This window comes from Salvia miltiorrhiza, chromosome 1 (genome assembly GCF_028751815.1).
Source record: "Salvia miltiorrhiza cultivar Shanhuang (shh) chromosome 1, IMPLAD_Smil_shh, whole genome shotgun sequence".
Taxonomy (NCBI): Eukaryota; Viridiplantae; Streptophyta; class Magnoliopsida; order Lamiales; family Lamiaceae; genus Salvia; species Salvia miltiorrhiza.
The window spans coordinates 18877271-18901841 of NC_080387.1; the positions used below are offsets into that span (position 1 = coordinate 18877271).

The 24571-nt window shown below is 37.4% G+C and overlaps 1 protein-coding gene across 1 annotated transcript; it reads right to left on the reverse strand.

The window, feature by feature from the left end:
• Positions 1 to 5205: 5205 nt before the first annotated feature.
• Positions 5206 to 17380, reverse strand: LOC131006864 (uncharacterized). Its single transcript, XM_057934015.1, has 15 exons — positions 16868 to 17380; positions 16161 to 16303; positions 14904 to 14993; positions 14228 to 14290; positions 13222 to 13308; positions 12973 to 13122; positions 12731 to 12882; positions 11838 to 12072; positions 11618 to 11728; positions 10063 to 11121; positions 9704 to 9967; positions 8882 to 9067; positions 7608 to 8762; positions 6534 to 6884; positions 5206 to 5843 (listed from the first exon to the last, which is right to left on the reverse strand). Exons 1-15 carry the CDS (start codon positions 17142 to 17144, stop codon positions 5568 to 5570), a joined length of 4599 nt encoding a protein of 1532 aa, XP_057789998.1. The 5' UTR covers positions 17145 to 17380; the 3' UTR covers positions 5206 to 5567.
• Between the last annotated feature and the right edge of the window lie 7191 nt (positions 17381 to 24571).

The following is a 24571-nucleotide window of genomic DNA, read 5'->3' on the forward strand; positions in this document are numbered from 1 at the left end:
ACCAAAAACATCAAACAAGTGGTGCGAACTCGTTAGAGCACCACAAAGTAAAATAAACATTGAACTCGACAACATGGAAGATTTTGTTCCAACTCCAAAGCCTCCCTTTGACCTCATTAACAAGATTGGACACCTCCCAATTCTTGTTCTCAAACCTACTCTCATTCCTATACTTCCATATCAACCAAACAGTCCCAATCCAAAGAGCTTTAAGGAAGTTCTTGTTTCTTTTACCTCTTCCTCCTCCAATGAAAGATATGAAATGATCTTCGACTTTTTGTGGTTTAGCCGTTTCCATTCCAATCCATTGATTGATTTTGTCCCACACGCGATCGACTTTCGGACAATGGAGAAAAGAATGTTCAGCTGTTTCCTCCCTCCACACACATGCATTGCACCACTGTTCTTCGGCTGGGATGAGGACATTCCTTTTGAGAAGGTTTTCGCAGGTTGGCAGCCTGTTACAAATGCTTCTCCAAGCTGTCACTCTGGCTTTGTGAGGAGCCGGTGCCGTCCACATTTGGGCACTAGCTACAATGTGTCTCCCAAAATGATCACCTTCCGCCTTTGCGCACTCCTCATAGGCCGCTTTAGTCGAGAAGTTCCCCCCCGCTGCGTTCTTCCAGCTCCAGCCGTCCATAAGTTCTAGGCAAGGAGAAATTGCCCCAATGACTGACCTCAAATTTTCCTCCATCTCCTTCTCCCTCTCCCTCAGCTCCCTTCGCCACTTGAGATCCCACACCCATCCTTCCTCCGTCCATTCCCCAGCCTCCTGCACATTACCATCTTTAAAGAGACTAAGATTAAAAAGTCTAGGGAAGAGGATCTTGAGGTGGCTGTTCCCCACCCACGTCTCACCCCAAAAACTGACCTCTCTACCATTCCCCATAATCCTTTGAATATTGCCACTAAACCACTTTTCTTCCTCCCTCCCTGCTCTCCCAATAATTTTCGACCACCATCCCTTCATCCCGCCCCTTTTCTCCACCCTCCACTCCCCTCCCACGCCTCTTGACAAATCCCCGTACAAGGATTTAATCACCCTGACCCACAGCGCCTCCCTCTCGACCAAGTACCTCCACACCCATTTAAACACCAAGACCTTGTTAAACCATTCAATGTTTCGAAAGCCCAATCCCCCTTGAAGCTTGTCGACACACATGTCTTTCCATTTGAACCAAGCAATAGACCTAGACACGCCACTTCCCCCCCACAAAAATTTTCCAAAAACGGAGTTGAGGTCGTGAATTACCGATTTAGGAATGAAGGAAAAAGACAATTGAAACACTGGGATGGCTTGAAGGACCGACTTCACAAGAACGATACGCCCTGCCAAAGAAAGAGATTTCTTCTTCCAACCTCTGATTTTCCTCAACACTTTTTCCACGACGCAACTCCATTCCACACTGCTATTCATCCGTCCCCCAACCTTGATACCGAGATAATTGAAAGGAAGAGATCCCTCCTTACAGTTGAGATAACCTGCCCACCTCCTTAAACACGCATTCTCGACACCAACTGCCATCAAGTTGCTCTTGTCGAAGTTGATTTTGAGCCCTGAAAGGAATTGGAAGAGAAGAAGGATCCTTTTAATAAAAGTCACATTCCCCTCGTTAGCTGCCAACAGGAAGATTGTGTCATCTGCATATTGAAGATGCGACACAGAAATTTTATCCATCCCCAGAACAGCCGGAGCCACGAGCTGGAGATCAGTAGCTCTCTCCATCAGGGCATTTAACCCTTCGGCGATGACTAAAAAGAGGAAAGGGGACAACGGATCCCCCTGCCTAAGACCTCGTTCCATTTTGAAGACACCTGTGGATGATCCGTTCACCAGCACGCTGCCTGACGCCGAATCGAGGCATCCCTTCACCCAATTCCGCCATTTCTGATCGAAGTTCATACGACCGAATAAAGCATCAAGAAAATCCCATTGAACGGAGTCGTAAGCTTTAGCAAAATCGATCTTGAAGAAAATACGACCAATCTTCTTTTTCTTTGCTTCCGCAATTGCTTCGTTGAGAATAACCACTCCATCAAGAATGAACCGACCTTTGATAAAAGCGCACTGTTTGTCCGAGATAATAGACCCCATCACCATTTTCAGCCTCCCTGCAAGGATTTTTGCAATAATTTTGTATAAGCTATTGATCAGGGAGATCGGTCGGAACTCATCCAGCTTCTCTGCCCCTTCCTTCTTCGGAATAAGTACAATGAACGAAGTATTGCTTCCTTTGGGGATCCTCCCGTTCTCGAAAAACTCTTTCAAAACTTGGAGAAGATCATCCTTTACTGTCGACCATGCATTCTTCCAGAAGGAGAACGTGAACCCATCTGGACCCGGACTCTTGTCGCCACCACAGCTCCACACCGCCTCCTTGATCTCCTCCAAATCGAACTCCCTACACAGCCAGTTGCGCTCCTCATCGGAGAGTTTTTTCTTGAGGAAATCATTGGGGAGGTTTGGCAGATTCCGTGTCCTTTTTTTGAAGAAGACTTCGAAGTGTTCCCGGACTTTGGATTTGACCTCCCCTGGATTAGACACCCACTGATTTCCAAAGTATAATCCCAAGATTTCATTCTTTTTCCTTCTCCCAAGAATCGCTCGGTGATAGAATCCCGTGTTAAGATCACCGCTTTTGAGCCACCGAACCTTGGCTTGCTGTTGCAAGACCCTTTGTTTGTCTTTCAGCTGTAGGAAAATATTCGCTTGGATTTCATTTCTTCGAATGATTTCAGACTCCTCAATTCCATGCTCTTCATCTTTCTGGTCAAGAGCTTGCAATTCAATCTTCAAAACCTGTATCCTTTCATCAATATTCCCAAAAGTGGATTTATTCCATTCTTTCAGTTCCGTTTTCAGTTTCTTCAATTTTTCACTGACCACGAAGCATCTCCATCCCGTCATTCCGTTCGCCGTCCACACTTTCCTAACCTGTTGTTCAAACTCCGGATGTGTCCCCCACACATTGAGGAATCTGAAAGGCCTTGGTCCCCAATCTTCTACTTTTGACACCAAAACAATAGGGCAATGATCCGAAATGGTGCGCTGCAGACCACGTCCCCTCGACCCCTCCCATTGACGCAGCCACGCGTCGTTAACCAGAAACCTATCCAGTTTACTTTTACACATCCCATTCGGCTTATACCACGTAAATTTGCGCCCTTGGGATCTGATTTCTGTAAGGCCGCTATCACCGATAAAGCTGTCGAAGGTTCTTGCATCTGCTGCCCCATAAGAATCCCCACTTCCGACTCTTTCTTCCCGCTTCCGCACTGCATTAAAATCCCCCATCACACAGACACCGCGATCGGCATTTTGTTCCACTATATTTTTTATAACATCCCAAAGTCTAGATTTCTCTTCCGAACCAATTGGTGCATAGACATTAATGATGCAGCACACAACATCATCTTGAACCCATTTTCCATTCACCACCACAGCCCCGCTGACGTCCCATTTGCTAGAAGCTTGGAAAACGTTTTTATTCCAAGCACTAACCAAACCACCAGACCGCCCTTCAGAATTCCGAACCACAAGATCAAAATTATCAATACCCCACCAAGAGTTACACACCGAGGAATCAAACTCAGTCATTTTTGTTTCTTGAAGGCAACAAAAGTCAATCTTTTGCATTTTGACAATCTCACTAACATCTTTCTGTTTCCCAATACTCCCAAGGCCCCGAATGTTATATGATAGAAAATTCATGGACACTTACTTGGTTTACTCCCAGCTTCTGTCCTCACGCTGCCTTCCTCTTGGCCCTCAATTTGCGCTGCCATCTCCTGATCTGTAAGTTGGCTTGAAAGCCCCAAAGTTTTCCCTAATTTCCAAATTTCCAAACTTTCGGTTTCCAGATCCGCAATGAAGTTTCTCCATCCGTTATTTTCTCCCTGTATTTGGCACACCTTCTTCGATTTCTTGCTCTGTTTCTTTTTGTTATTTTCGAGAGTTTTACCAACGGTTTCTTTCTCGGTGATTTCCTGAAGAAAAAGGCTTTTCTCCTCATCTTCTGACTGTCGTGGTTGGCCCTCGTGTTCTTTGTCTTTCTCCGATCCAGACTCGGCTGACAGCCTCGTTTCTTTGGCAAAAACTTGCCTCTTCTTCTCTGACCTGCCGCTGGAGCTCTTCTTCTCTTGAGTATGAAGATCAATGTGCCCTTTTATCTTGAAATTTGTCTCTTCTTCCACAATTTTGGCACTGTTCACCTCGAATTCAACCTTGTTTCTTGAATTTTCTAAATGGGATTCTCTGACAGACTGTATTTCATCTATTAATTTATGCAAATTCTGAGTATCTGAAATCATCATCATTCTCGATCTCCTCGTAAATGTGTTTCTCCGCTGAAAAGATCCGATTTTTTTTATCGTTTTGATGAGAGGAAGAGAAAACAGCGGCAGCAGAAGGCTTACTACCACCACAACCGTCGTCGAGGGTGAAAAGCGTCCAAAGAGTGTTTCTCACTCGAACATCGCATGATTTCCTCTAGGGCTCGAAGAATTGGCCTAAAGCCTCATTCTTGGATGCCGAGAAGGACTTGGTGTGGCACAGCCCGGGGAAGGAGGACGAGGGCTTCGCGGGTTTCGGAGGCGGTGGTGGAGTGGGGAAGCTGCTGCTAGGTTTGGAAGGGGAGGAGAAGAGGGACTTGATGGTCCATGTGTATTATGTAGGATTTTTTTATTAAAATATAATAAATTTGACAATTCCAAGTAGATTTATAAGTCCACGTAGTCAAACTCCGGCATTCCACGTCAATTCCCGAATGCCAGAAATTTTTTTCGAGACACAATTAAAAATATTGATATGTTCGATATCAATTTGATAATACAAGAATGTTGGGGCATAATTGATAATTCGGCCAAACAATAGAACATAAAATGATATTTATCCAATAAAATAATCTACATCAATTACTTAATAAAATCACGAATACACATGTTGCCCAGAAGATATAAACAATTCTTTAAAATGTGGAGTACTACACATCAAATTGGCTTGATTTACACCAAAATCTGAGTACTAAATCAAATATTGCCTCTTTAATCTTTTGCTATAACAATAATTTTCTCTTATCAGTAAGGTTACAATTATCAAACAAACCTAGATTTATATCACACGTTATAACATAATCTTTATACAGAAAACTGTAAGAATAAAATATAGCCAATTAGGGCAAGAAACAACTCTGGAGTCACTCGGCAGATACAAACAATTTTTTGGCATTGACTACATATCAAAATGGTTTGAGTTACACCAAAATCTGAGCACAAAATTAAATATTACCATTCCCTAATCTTTTGCCATAATAAGGATTTGCTCTTTTCAGTCGGTACCGATACAATTATCATACAAACCTAGACTTCGAAGCGTGATATGCCACTCAAGACAGCAGAGGAAATCTCAAGAGTTCTCTCTACTCCAGCCAGGGACTTGGAACCACTTACAGAATGAGTTTCTGAGTGGCTCTTGAACGCTCGTCTCATTCTTCGTCCGTATCATTTCCGTGGTTTTCAGATGGCATTTTCTCATCTCCGAATGAATGTCAGATTCGACTTTTGTGTCACTATGGGATTGCACCGTCTTTCGAAGAAACATCTGCAGAATCGTTTGGCTTAACATTAGGTGGCATATCCGTGACATCACCATTCACCGAGGCCTGCATTTCTACATCTCTGTCATCGGACTCATCGCCATTTACTGAGGCTTGCATCTCAACATCCTCTGCACCAATAGAGGTCTCTGCATTTGCAATGCTGTTTTCTACAGAATTATCATCCTCCGTAGAGATATGTCCAGGATAAGACGAAAACTCATTCACATGATAGCTCGCAACCCGTGACTGGTGCAATTAAGAAGAGAAGAGAGTTAGTTTCTCAACTCTGATATTCTACTGCTACTTCTTATAACCAACTATAGATCGGCCGCACTTAAAAATAGGGCCAGTTTTTATCAGGCACTCAAGAATGGAAGCCCTAACTCCACCCAATAGCTCAGAGGTGGAGGTTTGACTCCCACTTTAGTACCTACCCACAGTGGGTTGTGGGTTCGATGACCATCAAGCATGAAAACAGCACACACAGTTCTATTGAGTTGGGTTGAGTTCTATGATTACCTATGACAAACAAGCAAGCATACTGCAGCAGCATACATGTTATAAAGACTTTAATAGTTGATAATGGAATTCGAAAGCACAACTTAGAGTATAGATCTGTATAAATGCAGCCTTATCTGGACAACCTTAATTGAAGAGTAAGAAATAATGCAATAATTAATATTCCAATATTCATATTTCTAGAACTTTCAAGAAGGAATGAGGCATTGAGTGCAAACATGTGAGTTCCGAAGAAAAGACCATATGTAGAGAATGGCATTCCTGGTTTGTTATGCACAATGCAGGTAGTCCTAATGAGTAGAAAATTAAATGGTTGAGAGGATATAACACATAAATAAAAAAAGGTTGTCAACGAGAAAAATGGAAAAGAAGCAAATAAGACCCAATCTATAAGACCCTAGCTGAGTATGAGAATACCTGGTAAACTTCGTGCATCCTGTAATTTACTAAGTCAGTCATCTCATCAGGTCCACTAATAAGTTGGACAGTTCCTGTGTCTTCAACATGACGATCTGTGAATGCTGTAAGTTCTTGTAAATTCAGACCAAGATGATCAGGCCTTTGAAGCAGAAGCTGAAATGTCGGTTGGAGCTCATAGCATTGTTCAAACAGAGAACGCCGGCAGAAAACATAAAGTCCCAATCTAGCACGAGACATAGCTACTATCAATCTTCTTACATCACGAAGGTGACCCACAAAGCGAGTGCGTACAAGAGATAGTAAGACAAAGTCATTCTGTTGCCCTTGAAACTTATCAACAGTTGTTACCTACAGTTGGAATCATGAAAGTAAGCAATGAACATGTGACATATAGCAAGAGTGTAACTGCGAGACGAATTAGTGGTAAGCACGACTATGGATCATCAGTGCATTCTTACAGTTGTTAAGACAGTTACAGATAATCTTACAGTATGAGTCTCCTAGAATAGCATGCTACTATAATCAACAAGCATCTATCCACATATATTCTAGGACAGGCTCAGATACAGATAAAATGAATTAATCCAATCCTATTGTCTAACTGGCCTTTATCAGGTCACAGGTATGCAGAGACCAGTACTGAGAGCTCCTAGCAATTGACAGTTTCTGCCCAAAAGTCTAAGCCTGAAACCAGCAGGTCAAATACAGAAGTGATGAGAATTATAATGAATAAGAACAGAAACACTATACCAGGATCTCATTAAAAAGACATCACCTTACTAGCAAAATTGTGCATTATAACAGCATAGACGGAAATGCAACAGGCAGAAACAAGATGTAAAAGATTTATGTAGTTTTTTAAGGGAACCAAGAGCCTAGTTTCCCTATGTTATTTTATTTTGTAAACTAGCATTCACTACACTATTACTCATCAAATGTCATTCAGAGCATAGTGCAAACAGAGCAGCACACCAAGAACTTAACACCTTACTTACAAGTGTCAACAGATTGCAATGCATAATTATATTTGTAACTGCAAGCGTAGTCTATAAAGGTAAGCACATAAGTTACCTTGTGGGGTGGACCGATGAAGTCATACGGGACACACCTACGGCTAATCACATCACGAATTAATAGTTTCTGACCATTGTATGTTGTCAGTATGGATATCTTGTTCGCCGGATACCCCAGCAAACGCATGTATATATATACACTAACAAGATACTCAGCCTCTCCTTCATTTTGATAGAACCAGGGAGAAGGAGCAGATTCACCTCTCCCATGGTAATCTGGAACATCCACCAACTGATAGTCAAAGGAGAATCCAGCATTTGCCCTGCGGAAAATATCATTTTCTCTCAGATATGGAAGATCTCCAAGATCTTTATATCTCCAATTGTATAGTCTAGCTAAACTAGGTCTAGCTCTTCCCTGAGCGTTGAGTTCAATATAGGGAATTCCCAGACGGACGAATCTTGTGAAAAGACTTTGATCCATATGACTGTACTTCTGAAAAGCCATATTTTTCACGACAGGAGGCAGCTGGTGATGGTCACCAATCAATATACAACGTTTAAGCCGAGCATAACCGTCTTCCTGCCTTTGAAGCAACATTGGGATGAAAGTCTCTATTTCCAAAATTTGAGCACTTTCTTCCATTAACAAGTTATCATATTTAAAGCCCAAATTCAGAAAATCTTTCCTTTTAAGAGCTGCATGGGTGCAAGTCATAGCTACTATTTTAGCTTGCTTAGTCATAAGATAATTTGATCTATCAACTGTTGACTTCAGCAACTCAAATGCCCGACACTCTTCGAGCTCCTGAAACATAGTTTTCAGGTGGCGGAAGCAACCCTTAGCTGCACGCATATCTTTCTCAAAGGACTGGCCCGAGAATATTGGATTTGGAGTGTCAATAAAGAACTCCTTAAAAGGAAAACGGTCTTGAATAAATGTTGGTTTATTTTTATTCTCAGAAGAAGCTGCCAAAAATACTTCCCAGCGTGAATACACATGAAGCAACCAGAAATAACCAGCAGTTTCACAAGTATAAGCTACATCCTCAGGCAGTTGTAGAGACCTCGCCAGGCGCTCCACTTCACTCAGGAGTTCCAACCGCCGAACAAGCATGGCATTCACACGGCCTTGGCGACTAAAGTCAAGGTCAGTAGCCAATTCTTGCTCACCTTGACCAAGTCGAAGTAGATATCGAGCTGGCACATCTCTCTGAAGTCATGAACACAAGTTGAAGTTAGAATGGCATGACATAAACAAGATGATCTAACAATGTAACTGGAGTTTAATATTGCTAAGAAACATGAACACATCATGAAACAATCAACTACCTCCATTATCTTTTCAAAAAGATCATTTAAAGCCTGATTTGAATGAGTAATTATCAAAGTTCTCTGAGAAGGACAATTGTGGTATAGGACATTCAAAATCTGCACAGCTGTATCTGTCTTTCCAGTACCAGGTGGACCAACCACCATAGTTAAACCAGGCTGAATGCCGGAAATGATAGCTCCAACCTATGACAACACAGAAACCAGGACATATCAAGAATTGAGACTGGTAAAGTTTATTAACTTCAAATAAAAGAATTACATATTTCCATAAAATCTGTAAGGAGGAAACATAAAGCTCAGACATCAGTACTGTACAAGGACTTTTTCTAAGTTCTAACTTTGATGCGGTGGGAACTATCCTCTCTAGATTCATTCCACTAGTTCCGAACAAACAAGCAGCAGAATAATTTTTAAACTATATATAATCAGGATAGAAGACAGGATCCAACTAAGCATCTTGAATCAGAAAACAGACATGACAAATAAAACAGGGATGAAACAGTACAGTCCTAAAGTTAAAAGGAATTGTTATTGCCAAAAAGATATTTGCCTCTTTGGATATACATACAGAAATTCAGTTCATTTTAAATATGAAATAACAAGTTTATAGTAGACCTATTAAATCTTTTTCCCTATCTAGAATACTAGAAAGTCCAGAGCAACCACAAGCAATTTACCGTTTTCAATTTTTTTAACATTTAGGCCTCATTACCACAAGCAAAATTTCAAATACACCACTAGAACTGATCCATCAGGAAAAACATCAAGAAGAAAATTCAATGAACCAACATCCGGAGAACATGTACATATTTGAAGCACCTGAGTAGGAGTAAATCTGACAGAGTTCTGCTTTGGTTGATCCTGGGGATATGGTCCTGGATCTGGAGGAACATAAGACTCAACTAAAAGCTCCAGTTTATCCGACGGATCATCTTCCATAGCATTGGATTTGTTTGAAGATCTTGTAGATGTATCATTTCCAGGCAGAAAATGTACCCTGCCCTCACGATTCGTGGGGAACTTAATACAAAATGGAGGACATGGGTCTAAGTTGTTGGTGCCATCTGAATATACAAAACGAACCTGCACAAGAATACAAAGAATGAGGTAGTAATACGAATTTCAGGACTATTGTTAATACAATAAGGCAATGAAAATAATGTAAATTTGATAAAAACCTGATAATTCGGAAAGCTATCTTTGACATGAGCAGCATCAAGAAGCGTGTCTTTGAAATCAACTTTTTCAAGGAGATCTGGCATATTGATCCATTGAGCTGCAGATGGATCACCATAACCCAAAAATATGTCATGTAACCAATCAGGAACAATACATGTCTCATTCATCAGATCCCTTATGGATTCCAAAATTGCTTTAAAGTTGTTCTCCTTAGGTTTCCGCCTCATCAATATGTTAAATGTGCCATAGACATCATCTGCACCTTTCTCTGCAATGTCACAAACATCCATATGATACTGTGCTGTATCCAGCGCAACAGTCACAGTTCTCATTTCTCCTTTGGGCGGCTTCCACTCATCACGCTTGATTCTCCCCGTGAAATCATTCATGAGAGTTCCCTCTTCATCACGTATTTCAATAATCTCACATCCGCGCACATACTGAAGACCAAGTTTCTGTGGAACAGTTGCCTTTTCTGCTTCTTCTGCACTCAGTGGCTCAAAAGAATGGCGAATAGAGAGTAAGAAAAGGACATCATGCTCCTTAAGAGAATTCCATTCAGATCTGATTTGTGCTTTATAGCTCGAAACGCTAAAAGTAACTTCAGCTGTCACTGCAGATGGCTTTACTTCGCCAATTTTTGGCTGCTTCACATCTGCTATCCTGAATTCTTTAATTGGTACAGCCATTCTTGACCAACCACGAAAAGCAGTTTCTCCTTCATTATTGGTATAAGCGAGAAGATGTGGCACAGCTTCTTGAATATCCTCTCGTATTTCATAAGTTGATTCAAGGCGGAAGAGGTTGAAATTTCTAAGAAGGTAATCATGAAGTGTTAAAAACTGTAAATTCAGCTTTGGAAGTGCCAGACACCCTTCGCCAGAGTAGTTGATACTTGGTACAAGGCTTTCATCCCACATTATTTGCTCATTGGGGTATAGTGGAAGAGCATTGATTGCTTCTTTCTGTGACTGTTGTTTCTCAAAAAATGAAACCATAACTTCTATAAGGAAGTCAACTCTTTCTGACCATGGATCATCCTTTGATACCAGTTTGAGCTGCAGTTTCATTGGAGACAAAATATCATTAGGTAAAAATCTAACATTAGCAGAAAAGAGAATGAATGGAAAGTTCACAACATCTTCATCTTACTGACTTGCAAATATCATGATATTCAATTTACATGCTCCTAAAGTAGATGATAAAGACAGTTCCAACTGAATATTAGAATTGGTGAACAGCAACCAAGTAATTGACACGCATTATCATTAGTCATTTATGTTTGTTCACAAGGTTATATACGCCTTCATAGCAAAACATGCAAGCGAATAAGCATCAGGTCATCATCACTTCATAACTACACATTTTTTTATGCTTGAACACCAAAGCTTATTGTGCAATCACAAACTACTTTCTGTTCTTCATGTTAGCTCAAACAGTGCTATAACATTTACTTAAAACTAAATTTATATGGCGTTGAATTTCGTAAATTAAATTTTACCACAATTTCCTAGTTAAGTATTCCTCAGGAATATGTTTAGCAACCCAACTAACCTTAGAGCATACTAAATCCCTTAACTCCTCAGCAGAAAGTACTGAAAGCTTTTTGGCAAGGTCAGCACGCTTGTTGATTGCACCAATGTTAGCCAATGCAAGTTCTCGCAACTACAAAAGACAATAGCAGGGCACAAGACAATAGAAGCAAATAATAAGAGTTCCACTTGATGGGAATAGCATATGTAAGGAGTAAGGACTCTATAGATACTGTACATACCTTTGGAATCTTTTTAAATGCAAGAAGCTGAAAAGCCTGAAGGCGCCTGTAATGAGCTTGAAGCACCTCATCATCAGTCATTTGTCTACCCTGATGATCATCAATCTCAAAACCTTCATAGAACTGGAGCAAGTCACACAACTGTCCAAAAAGCTTCCCTTTCTCATGCCTATAGAGAGAACTTAAATGGCATTTGGCAACAACTGCAACATCAGCAACAAGAGGTCGAACTAATCTGCATAGGAATAATTGTTATGGATAATCAGTATAGCTAAAAATATCCAAATGAACTACTAAACTTCCTGGAAGTCGCTCAAAAGGAACCAGAGTTATAGACAGGTGTGAATAACTAAACGCCCAATAGCAATTGATGAGCAGCATGAGACCCCCCTTGGAGAATATTACAAACTAATGAAAGCTCTAATGGTGAACAACATTCTAAAAAACAAACATAAGTAAAACAAAATAGGGTGGATCATTTTTCAGCCTAGCACACATACAAAATATGTTCGAGTTTTGCAGGAAGAGGACAAATACAAAAAACAAATAAGCCTAAGTTGTTTTTGGACATAATACACTAACAAATATGTTCAATTAATGCCTAAAAAGACAATAGAGTAGTAGAGCCCTGAAATAGCCTAAATCTAGCCTCAACTCAATAATAAATGAAGATAAAGTAGCAGTGTAGCATAGGTCTGCCGAAGACTACAATAATCATCAGCACAATTAGCTTAATCCTACCCCTAATCCTCCAAAATCCAAATGGACACAGCAATAGATGAATCATGAAACCCAATGAGATCTTTGTTAGAATAGAAAATGAAAAAGAAAATTGTGAAAAAAAATATTAGGAGCTAAAAGTGGAATTGGCATGTAAATGTTGATAATTATACCTCCTGGTTGGTAGTTGGCTCAAGAGATCAATAAGGAATTCCATAAACCTTTCACAATAAAGGACACTGGCATCATTCACATTGTCAGAACCATGAGTAACAGTATTGTTATCCTCGTTGGTATTGGAAGAGAAAACCTCAGAATCAAGCACCTAGTAATATAGAGGACAGAAGAATATCGGCATCCTGGGTTAGAATAATAGAAACAAGATACCAAAAGATCTGTATGTTCTGATTAATACCTCCAAAAATTCCTCAATGAGATTTCTCAAAAAGTTTGCTTCCAACATGGTTGTGGGATCAAAAGTGCCACCTTGTTTGGTTGCATCCATTGCTCGTTTTGCAATTCTTCTCCACTTTTTTATCAGATTTTCATTAAGACAAAGTTCCATCTATGACCCATGAGAACAATAGTTACCAAAGATATTAGAACACAGGATATAAAAAGCTGAAAAAACTTTTCACTAAGTCAGAAGGTAAAATTATGCAACCTGAAAACGTCCATACGATAGGCTATGCCAACATTCCAGGCTTGCTAATCTCATAATCCTTTCGCTCACTACCTCATCCTCCAAGCTCTATAAAATTCAAAGAGAGAGAGAGAATCATATTGAAGCTAGAATCAGGTAAAAACCCATAATTTCATATATACTGCTTCCAACAAGATGCATGTGTATAAGGCCCACATGATAACTACTGATTACTCTATATAGCTGGAGATGAAATTCTAAATGAGTCATCTACATAAGAGCTGGGGCAAGCTATCAAGTACATGACATGTGCTCTAATATTCTAGTCACTTCTTCCCAAACTAAGATTTTGTCGAGAGGAAAGGACAACCAGACGCAAAATACAAATTCAGCGTCCGATTTCATGTACAAATTGAAAGTTGAAAGGTGATTTAAAAGAGCTCCTACATTAGAAAGCCCTCCTGACTAACTTTCTAAGTTGTTCATCTGTAAGGCATTCTTCAAGTTAAAGTTCACATAAAACCATCCTGACCTTCAGTTAGTTACTGATGTGATCACACAACCAAAAACAAGTCAAATGAAAATGACACCACCAGTAGAAATATGAAAACAATATGAGCAAGTACTAATAGCAAACAAAATAATGATAAAAAACTGAAACATGGAAAAATGTTGAATTCTAGAAATAAGAAAAATTAAAATTCAACCAAAGTGGCCCAAACTCAACAGCCATACTATTCACACGTCATATGAGGACAACGGAAAAGGGATTCAAAGCTAAATTTGCTAAATCAGAAATGCGGAAAATTAACAAGATACATTGGAAATACAAGCTTCATTGCAACTTAACATTAGTTGTCTGAAAAAAGGAATGGCAATGAAATATATCAAGATAATTGCAATACGTAGAACTTGGTAAATTAGCTGAGACTTCAGTTCAGAAGACAATGGGAAGTCTGATAACATAGCTGAAGCTGGAAGTTAAAACAAACATATGAGCTGAAACAGTCTCATGATGAACAAATACCTGAAAAGCATTGATCATAAAGAGTAGATAATTCGTCTTTTCTGAAATAGTCAGACTTCTTCCCTGCAAGTAAGTAAAGGTTTGAGCTGATTGTTCTCCTTAATTGAAGAAAGTGACATGGGAGTAATGCATGAGAATTTGAATCAATGTGTCTCTAGAAAGATGTATTAAAGCCAACTTCATGACCCATGCAGGAAAGTAACAACTTGTCAACCAAAGTACAAAACAACCAAAAGAAACAAGAAATAAGAACAACCAACAACTAAAGATGAACAATTATGAGAGAAGCAGCATTATAAACATGTATACAGAATCCTGATACAATATATCCTACCATTTAATACTCGTGCAAAAGTATTTTGTTCCTAAGCAAATATTCAGAACATTAATGCCTATGATGGATAAAACATGTTTCAGATGCTTTAAGGTATCATCCACAACGTTCCAGGATGTTATATAGGAAAATGACCACAGAAGAAAAGAAACAGCCTTTTAACTATATTTTACAGCATAAAAACATTAGCTCAGACACTAAAAGGAAACATAAATTTACTACACTCTTTCTAATACATTTATAATCGAGAACCAAAAGCAAGTACTTTAAAATGTTTCATTGACCTATAATTCACTGAAGATAACTTAAAAAAATAGTTAGACCGTGCAAATGAAAAAGTACCTCCTTAAGCCGGAGTACCCTCTCAAGAAATGATTTAAACATATCCTTCCTTTCATAAAAGCATATCCATGCAGCAACATTCTCCCGAAACTGCAATTTACAACTCATGTTATCAACAGCTCATTCCTGAACATGGGAGGGAGGCTAAACTACGCCATCAGTCTCACACTAATACAGATATTGAATAAATGTTCCTCAACAGTTTTTTATTTATTATCAATCTTCAACAGAACACTTGTGAGTTGTGAGTACTAACAACTAAAATCAGAAACCAGCATCCAAAGAAGAGATAAATGAATCAAAACAGTGAAGCCATAAATCTGCCACAGAACAGTTTTGCAAGTACTAACAACTAAAATCAGAAACCAAACATCCAAAGGGGCATAAAACCATCAAAACAGCAATGACATAGGAAAGGAGCCATATTCTTTGATAGCATAGTCCTACAAATGGGCCATTTCATATCACTACGCCAATTAAAATAATCAAGTTAGGTTTAAATAGCACGGCTTCAATGTTTAAGTCGGTCGGTACGATTCTAACCCTCTTGTTTTATTGAACTTCTTACTTATATTTCTATAAGTTTGCTCCTCTTTTCCAAGAGTTAATGCATCTACATTTTTTATCCATAAGGCCTCTCAGATAGGGGAATGTCATCCATTTCTAGCGAATTACATAGCCTGACTTGATCTAAGGAATACCATGCCCACATCCTGGTTCAAAGGATGTATTCATCAGCAGATTTTTTTTTATAAGATCCATATAAACTTCAGCATAGTCATAAGAAACTATAATCTTTCACAATCAGACTCCTTAGATTTTATAGAAAAAAATCATAAGAAAACCACTATTATGCAAGAAAGAATATACTAGATTTGTATTCATGAGTTAAGGAAAATATATTTTGGTTTCCAAATCAATTCCTAAGTTTTTTACCTTTGCGCTACATAACATTGTTTTTACAAATTCAAATCCTAAGACTTTCTATGTTCATACATTATCTGTGAAAGGTTGAACATTCTTCATGAGCAAATAGCAAAATCATCCGTCTCAAAATAACAAAATGAGCTGAACAACCACTAATCTACTGCATTTATTATAGCAGCAATCTTATTGAGGGGGATATTATAGGCAGAGTTTTAGTTCCCTTATGCATATAATTTTGCCAATCAAATGAAAACAATTAAGAAATAAAATATATACTGATATATATATATATAAGTACCTACTTACACTGATACATATGTATCAACGTACCTTCTCATTGACCATGAGTATCATGGACATCACATGCTCAAATGAAGCAGTCTCGGGATTAAAGTTTGGTAACAGGTAATTCTCTAAGTATTGGCTCACTTCCAGTATCATCACCCTCTGCAGCGGCACTGGCTTTCTTCCCCCTATATTCAGCAAGAACATGAGTTGATAAAAAGTATTCAACAACAAATAAACCTGTCTACATTTACATATGATGATCTGAATGGAATTACCTCACACTTGTATATACTAACTAGACTTTACAATCTAGCTCCAATAATATGGCATTTCTAGTAATTTATTGAACTCACAATGCCTGTAAATTAGATTTACAGGCAAGAACAAGTATACAGAACTTGTGTATCCTAGAAAGAGTACACTGAAAAATGAGAGTTCAGAGTAACCTACCAGCTCTCTTCCATTTCAATACCAAGCACTCGCTATTAATTACATCTTCAAAGCATCAAGAAGATGCCCACTTATTAAGTATTTCAAGACTCTTTACTACCAAAGGCAACAAATGAACTAGACATAGCAAACGGGCAATCTTGCATATTAATAAAACACCCACCCCTACATATACTACTTCAATAAACATCAATTTATCATCACTGATATGTCAAGAGTGGAAGCAGATAAGCCCGAAAACATGAAATTAAGCTAAAAATAAGTAACAGAGATAACAGTGGAAAAGCATCGGCAAATACCTTTAACAGTCAACTCCGTGGAGTAAATTTCTTCAACAAGGTCCGGGCTGAAGGGCTTCGTTGGGCCAGAATCAGCGGTTTTCATCCAATTTTCGGCTGCAATTCTCGTGAGACGGTCTCTCTGAATCTCGCTTAGGGTAATAGAGCTGGGCGCGTTGAATAGTGGCCTGGACTCAGCCGGCTTTTCAGGCACAGGGGGCGCCTCCCCGGCAACCGGGTACTCAGCCACCCGGTGTCGCCGGAAATCGTAGAGTCCGACGCCGTATACTTTCGTCATTGGATTGAATAAAGTGAGAGGGGGAGTGGGAAATCGAATTAGGGTTTTACGAGTGAATGGGTTTTCAGAAACCTCCACCAAACAGAACGGGAAAGAGAACTAAAATACGTTATCAGACATCCCCGTCATTCATTTTTCGAGCGCGCGCATCATTTGCAAATTGAGTACATGTTACACTCTACTCATAACTCTTCCAAATTGGATGAAAATCACTTTACATTCTAATTTAAATTATTTAATACTCTCATCGTTCATCTATAAAGTGTTTCATTTATAAAGTGTTAAGTAGCAATTACACTCCTAACATAGACGTTTAATCTCCTATACTCGACATTGAATCAATCAAACTCACTATATTTCAAATTCTGTGCAATTAAACCCTCCTGCTTAACATTCGTTTAACTTCGTTTAGTATTTTTATTTTTCTTTTATTTTTACAAATTGTGGCAGTTCTCCGTCGTCCTTCATCCCAGTCCCAAACTCGCAGGCTCGCCGTTTCCTGAATATTGTTTAGTCACGCAATAATGGGGAGAATAAATCTCCCTCGCTAGAAACGCTGCGGCGGCCGCGGAGGAATGTTCATCGTATTTCCTGCAAACAAAATTTATTTCTAATGTTTACAATGATTCTGATCTGTAGACCTACACAGCTATCGACGGCAATTAACGAAACTGGACACCATACTTTTTTATTTTTTTATAAAATATATGCGTACATTTTATTTGTATAGGGAAGAAAAATATATTTTTTTTTCATATCTAAAAACTTTATTTGTTTCAATTTTGTCAATAATAATAATAATAATAGTAGATAAATTATGAAATTAATTAGTAATGCATAAATGAAGAATTTAGATAAAGAACAATAGAGGATATGATGTTAAAAGACATTAGAAATCTTTAATTATATACTAGTGTATAACCTGTCGAAATTCGACGGGACTTTAAATTATGATTTAAATTATTTGTGTTATTTTTATATAATCCCTTCGTTTCAGTAGAATAGTCTTGTTTCTTTCCAACACATAAATTAAGAAACTTGTTTTTTGAGTGTAAAAGTGTGTAAAGGTGTATAAGGCCACAGTGTTTATACTGTAAAATCATTGTCAAAAATAAAAACATGACTATTTTAGCGGGATATCCCGAAAAGGAAAACATGACTATTAAAGTGAGACGGAGGAAGTATAATTATTTTTAATTAATTTAACTTGATGTATTAAATTTTAGTTTATATTAATCTCAACTATATTCGTCAATTAAATGTTATATTTTTTGCTGAAATAATAAAAATTACCCTTTTATATAAATTTTGTAGTATAATTTTTCTATATTGACGGATAAAAGTTAATCTCAACTCTACAAGACCAGAGGATCATTAAGATCTCGAAAGAGAATATTTGACTTTTGAACGCCAAACTTTTGAGCATTATCTCGTCTGTACACTGAAACACTATATCTGACTTTTATGAGTCAATTGTTTGAACATCAATATCTAATGCTTTAAATATCATAACTCACTTCTAAACATTATTTTCATTAAGAGCTTGAAAGACCAAGACTAACTTGTGAGATTATACAATCTGAAACTTATAAGATCATAACTTACTTACAAACATCACCTTGTATGGAGCTTGAAAAAACATAACAGAGTTATGTGCATCATCTCATTTGGAGTTTAAAATACCTTAACTAAGTTTAATTCAAGCATCATTTCGTTTGGAGTTTGAAAGAATAAAACTGGCTAGTAAGCATCATCTTGTTTGAAGTTTGAAAGACCATAACTAAGTTCTGAAAATCATCTCGTCTAAGGCTTAAAAAAATTGATATGAGATTCAAATTATATCATATCAATTTATATGAGAATATTTATTTATCATAACTATTCTCTATCCTATGTGGCACTCTCACAATTTAATATTTGCTTCACCCTCAGTTATGCATTATATGACATTTTACATTTGTTTTCATCTATTCCTTATTGAGTTTATACAAAACTTCATCAATTCATAACTGAAATAAAAGGTGCAATCTCCATTAATACATTAGCTCATCTATTTTTCCCATGTTTATATTCTATTAAATTTAATCATGGAAAAAAAATTAGATAAAGAAATACTTGTAATATATATTTAAAATAAATAGTTTTCCATATTTTTTTATAGTTGCAATAGTTTTTCACAGTAAATTTATATTAAACTTCATAATACAAAGTCTAAAAAAAATTATAAATAGATTTCAATATTTGCAAACCTAAATAAAAGTATAGACGCTTTTGAAATAATAGGTTCGTCAATTGATTGTTCATTTTTTTCTAAAATAATAAAAATACCCGTTTATATAAATTTTGTACAATTTGTCTATATTGACGAATAAAAGTTAATTTAAGATCTCATATGTCATATAAGCATCATCTCATCTCATCTCTGTAAGACCAGTCAATCACCAATAACTCGAAAGACAATATTTGACTTTTGAACGCCAAACTTTTGAGCATTATCTCGTCTGGACCTTGAAACACCATATCTGACTTTTATGTGTCAATCGTTTGGACATCACAATATGATGCTGTAAATATCATAACTCACTTCTAAACATTATTTTCATTAAGAGCTTGAAAGACAAGGACTGACCTGTGAGATTATACAATCAGCTTATAAGATCATAATTAACTTCTAAACATCATCTTATATGGAGTTTGAAAAACCATAACATGTTTATGCGCAACATCTCATTTGGAGCTTAAAATAACATAATTGAGTTTCACATATCATTTTGTTTGGAGCTTAAAAGAATAAAACTGGCTAGTAAGCATCATCTTATTTGAGGTTTGGAAGACAATAACTAAATTTCGAGAATCATCTCGCCTAAGGCTTATAAGATTCAAATTATATCATATCAATTTATTTAGTATTTCAATTGGTAAATTTTCATAAAAATCAATGTGTAATTCAACTTTTATAAAATAAAAAAATATATGCAAAATATCTTATTTTATGACCAAAGTAAAATGAATAAATAATTTATTTAATCACTGGTATTTATTTTTAAAAATAAAATTAAAGAATTTTTTATTTAACCAAATAAATTTGATCAACTTGAATTGACAAAGCAATTCAAATAGTATTAATCTCAATCATTCCACTAATTAAATATGAAATTTTGGGTTGGAGAGTAAGAGCGTCCTTTTATATAGATTTAATTTTGGTGAAATCTCATAAAAAATCATTGTGGGATAAGAAAATTTAGATAAATAAGAATGAATAAATATTAAAATCTTTGGAGAATTAGGATAATTAATAAAAATGCAAAAATATGGTGATGCAACATAGGAGTATTCCATTTTTTATTATATATGTGATGATATTAATATTTATTCTCGTCCCAAACCCATATAATAATACCAATTAATTTCTTAAATTTGTTTAAATTTATAAAATATGTATATAAATAAATAAAATATAAATCAATAATTGGGTAATAATCTCGATAGAATTTCAATTAATAAGAATCTATTTATTTCAAATACATTTAAATATATTTTTATTATTTTTTCAAAGTTAAGTATCTTTTTATTTAGATTTTTAAATGACAAAGTTTAATAATCATTTTATATAAATTTGAATGGTGAGATTTAATATAGATTCAATATATATGAGAATGCATTAGATCAATTCATAAATGATAATTTATTTGAAATTATTTTTCATGATCAAATTAAATTGAAGAATCTATTTATTTTAAATGCATCTCAAAAGTATCCTTTTATTTATGTTTTTTCATAGTGAAGTTCAATTTAAGATCAATGCAGGAATGATAAAATATCAACGTGGGAACGATGATAAGCTAATATATGAATGAAGATTAAGCGTTTTATTTAGTGTAAAAATATATATGAAATAATTTAATTTGAAATAAATGTCATATATGAGAATGTGTTACATCAACACATTCTTACAAAACTTCATCAATTCTACACTTATTATTACCATAATGATATATCTTAGTATCATTTTCTTTATTTTATATGGCGAAATTAAATTGAATAACTTATTTATTTAAAATACATTTAAGTATTATTTTATTTTATATGACGAAATTAAATAGTTTGAATTATGAAGTTTAATATAAATTTAACGGGAAAATTACTATTGCAACTATAAGAAAATGTGAAAAACTATTTATTTGAAATACATATTATAAGTATTTCTTTATCTAGATTTTTCCATGATTAAATTTAATAGAATATCAATGTGAAAAGTTAGATGAGTTAATATCCTCATGGAGATTGAGCCTTTTATTTAGGTAATGAATTGATGAAGTTTGGTATAAATTCAATGTGGGATAGAAGAAAATAAATGTAAAAGTGTAGAATTAAAGGTTGAAATTTAAGTTCAATTTTTTAGATTTTGAATTATGAAGTTTATTACTCCCTCCGTCCCGACTTTTTGTATCTAGTTCAAAAGGGCACGGGTTTTAATAAAGTGATTGATGTGTTGTGAGTGGAATAAGGGTCCCACATTTTATGTAAGAGATAAAATAATTAAAGTGGAGTAAGGGCCCCACCTACTTTTACCAAAAATAGAAATGGATACTAAAATGTGGGACGGCCAAAAAAGGAAAGTTGGATACTAAAAGCTGGGACGGAGGGAGTATAAATTTAATTTGAAAATCTATTGAAGTTATAAAAACATGTGAAAAACTCTTTATTTGAAATACATATTATAAGTATTTCTTTATCTATATTTTCCAATGATTAAATATAATATCTGATGAAACAAGAAACTTTACCCTAATTAAGAAACGATAAAACGAGACAAGATGTACGTGGTTCGATCATAAATGATCTACGTCCACGGGAGTTCTTCGTTGGTTTCACTATACTTTGAGAGAGTATTTACATATTACAAGTGTTGCTTAGAAAAATCAATCATCCCCAAATGCTAAAGCTAACCTTCTATTTATAGATGTGAAAGTGAGCCCTAAAGGCCTTAGGCCCATGAACTTTAATAATTGGATTTAGGCCCTTTAATGCCTTAAGACACATTTGTCTTGATTTGACCCATCTACGTTGTCCTTCGTTGGTGAAGCGGATAACTCCGGTTCTAGCAAGGCCAGCTCTGCACTCTGGCTGCGCTGCTGTTCTACACTGCCGTCCTGCGCTGCTATGGCTACGTTGCTCTGGCAGCGCAGCTCTGCTGCGCTGCTCTGCTCTGGCTACGCAGCTCTGCTGCGCTGCTCTGCTCTGGCTGCGCAGCTCTGGCCTGCGCTAGTGGTGTTGCACTCTAGCAAGGCAGTAGCTCTACACTTTGGTCAATGCTGATTGACTCTTCGTATTCTTTAGTTAGTCCTGCGTTCATTAGTTCTTGTGATAATAATAACAATAATAGTAATCAAATAAGATGTTCTTATATTGCCAAGCACAGCGCTGATGAGTATTCTAGTCCTCATCAGCTACTCCCCCCTAGTCTGGTTGAACCGTGTCTTCTTCGTGTTCAACCAGTGGTGTGTGATATAGAGTCAGCGTTGTGCTGCTCTCCCGAGTAGGATCCAAGTGTTTTTTAGCCCTGCAGCCCTGTTACTTATCACAAATCGAATACTTGTAAGTTTGCAACATAATCAATGATAGAATGTTACATCCCTACCAATTTGTCAACGCCAGAAATATCCCGACCCTGTCAAAATATTTAGAATAACAACAATAATAACAAGAATGAAAAAACTCCCTTTCTAACGTGTTCATTGAGCCATCTTTTTATTATTATCATTGTGCTCGTGCTAAGGCAGCTCCGGGAGCTTTGTACTTAGGCAGCTCTAAATATTTGGCTATTACAGCCGTGTCAACGAACAGCCCCTTTCCCTTAGGTTTTGAATTTTTTATCCCTAAAAAATAGGATATAAGAAGTGATGGGGGTATACACCCCCTAGTCCCCCCCCCCCCCAAGTGTCGTGCGCGTACTTTAGAAGCCAAGCACGATTGTTGGAGACCTGGAAGAGCTGAGAATGCCCCCGAGTAAGGTTCATCCTCTGTCTAACTTTCGCGGCTTACGATATTTCTGCGCGGAGCATAGACATTGAGGCCAAAGTTTTGCAATTAATGCCCCTGAGTTTGCAATTAATGCCCCTGAGTAAGGTTCATCCTCTGTCTAACTTTCGCGGCTTACGATATTTCTGCGCGGAGCATAAACATTGAGGCCAAAGTTTTGCAATTAATGCCCCTGAGTTTTGTTCATCCTCTGTCTAACTTTCGCGGCTTACGATGTTTCTGCGCGGAGCTTAGACATTGAGGCCTTCATCGTGCAATTAATGCCTTGAATTGTGCAATTAATGTCCTCGTCGTGCAATTAATGCCTTGAATTGTGCAATTAATGCCTTGAATTGTGCAATTAATGCCCTCGTCGTGCAATTAATGCCTTGAATTGTGCAATTAATGCCTTGAATTTTGCAATTAATGCCTTGAGTTGTGCAATTAATGCCCCTATCTAACTTTCGCGGCTTACAATATTTCTGCGCGGAGCATAGACAATCAAAGAACCCTGTCTAACTTTCGCGGCTTACAATATTTTTGCGCGGAGCATAGACAATCAAAGAACCCTGTCTAACTTTCGCGGCTTACAATATTTTTGCGCGGAGCATAGACACTGTGAACTGACAACGACTCAGATATTCTGCGCCGACCGAGATAACTGAGATAACTATTTTCTCTGTACTTGAAATAGCTGCCCTAACTGCACTGAAATAGTCACACTGGTTGCGCTGATACAATCGCACTGACTGCACTGATATAGCCACACTGGCTGCACTGAGATAATCGTACTGACTGCACTGAGATAATCGTACTAGCTGTGCTGAGATAGCCACACTGGCTGCACTGAGATAGCCGCACTGGCTGCACTGAGATAGCCGCACTGGTTGTACTTGATACAATCGCACTGACTGCACTGAGATAATCGTACTGACTGTACTGAGATAATCGTACTGGCTGTGCTGAGATAGCCACACTGGCTGCACTGAGATAGCCGCACTGGCTGCACTGAGATAGCCTCACTGGTTGTACTTGATACAATCGCACTGACTGCACTGAGATAATCGTACTGACTGTACTGAGATAATCGTACTGGCTGTGCTGAGATAGCCACACTGGCTGCACTGAGATAGCCGCACTGGCTGCGCTGATATAATCGTACTGACTGTGCTGAGATAGCCACACTGGCTGCACTGAGATAATCGTACTGACTGCACTGAGATAATCGTACTGGCTGTGCTGAGATAGCCACACTGACTGCACTGAGATAGCCGCACTGGCTGCACTGAGATAGCCGCACTGGTTGTACTTGATACAATCGCACTGACTGCACTGAGATAATCATACTGACTGTACTGAGATAATCGTACTGGCTGTGCTGAGATAGCCACACTGGCTGCACTGAG

Coding starts and splice junctions, on each gene's coding strand:
- LOC131006864 (XM_057934015.1), bottom strand. CDS start 17,144: ATGACGAAAGTATACGGCGTCGGACTCTACGATTTCCGGCGACACCGG. Junction 14,994..16,160: donor TACTCATGGTCAATGAGAAG/GTACGTTGATAC, acceptor TGTAAATTGCAG/TTTCGGGAGAATGTTGCTGC. Junction 9,068..9,703: donor TCAGATTTACTCCTACTCAG/GTGCTTCAAATA, acceptor GTGTTGTCATAG/GTTGGAGCTATCATTTCCGG.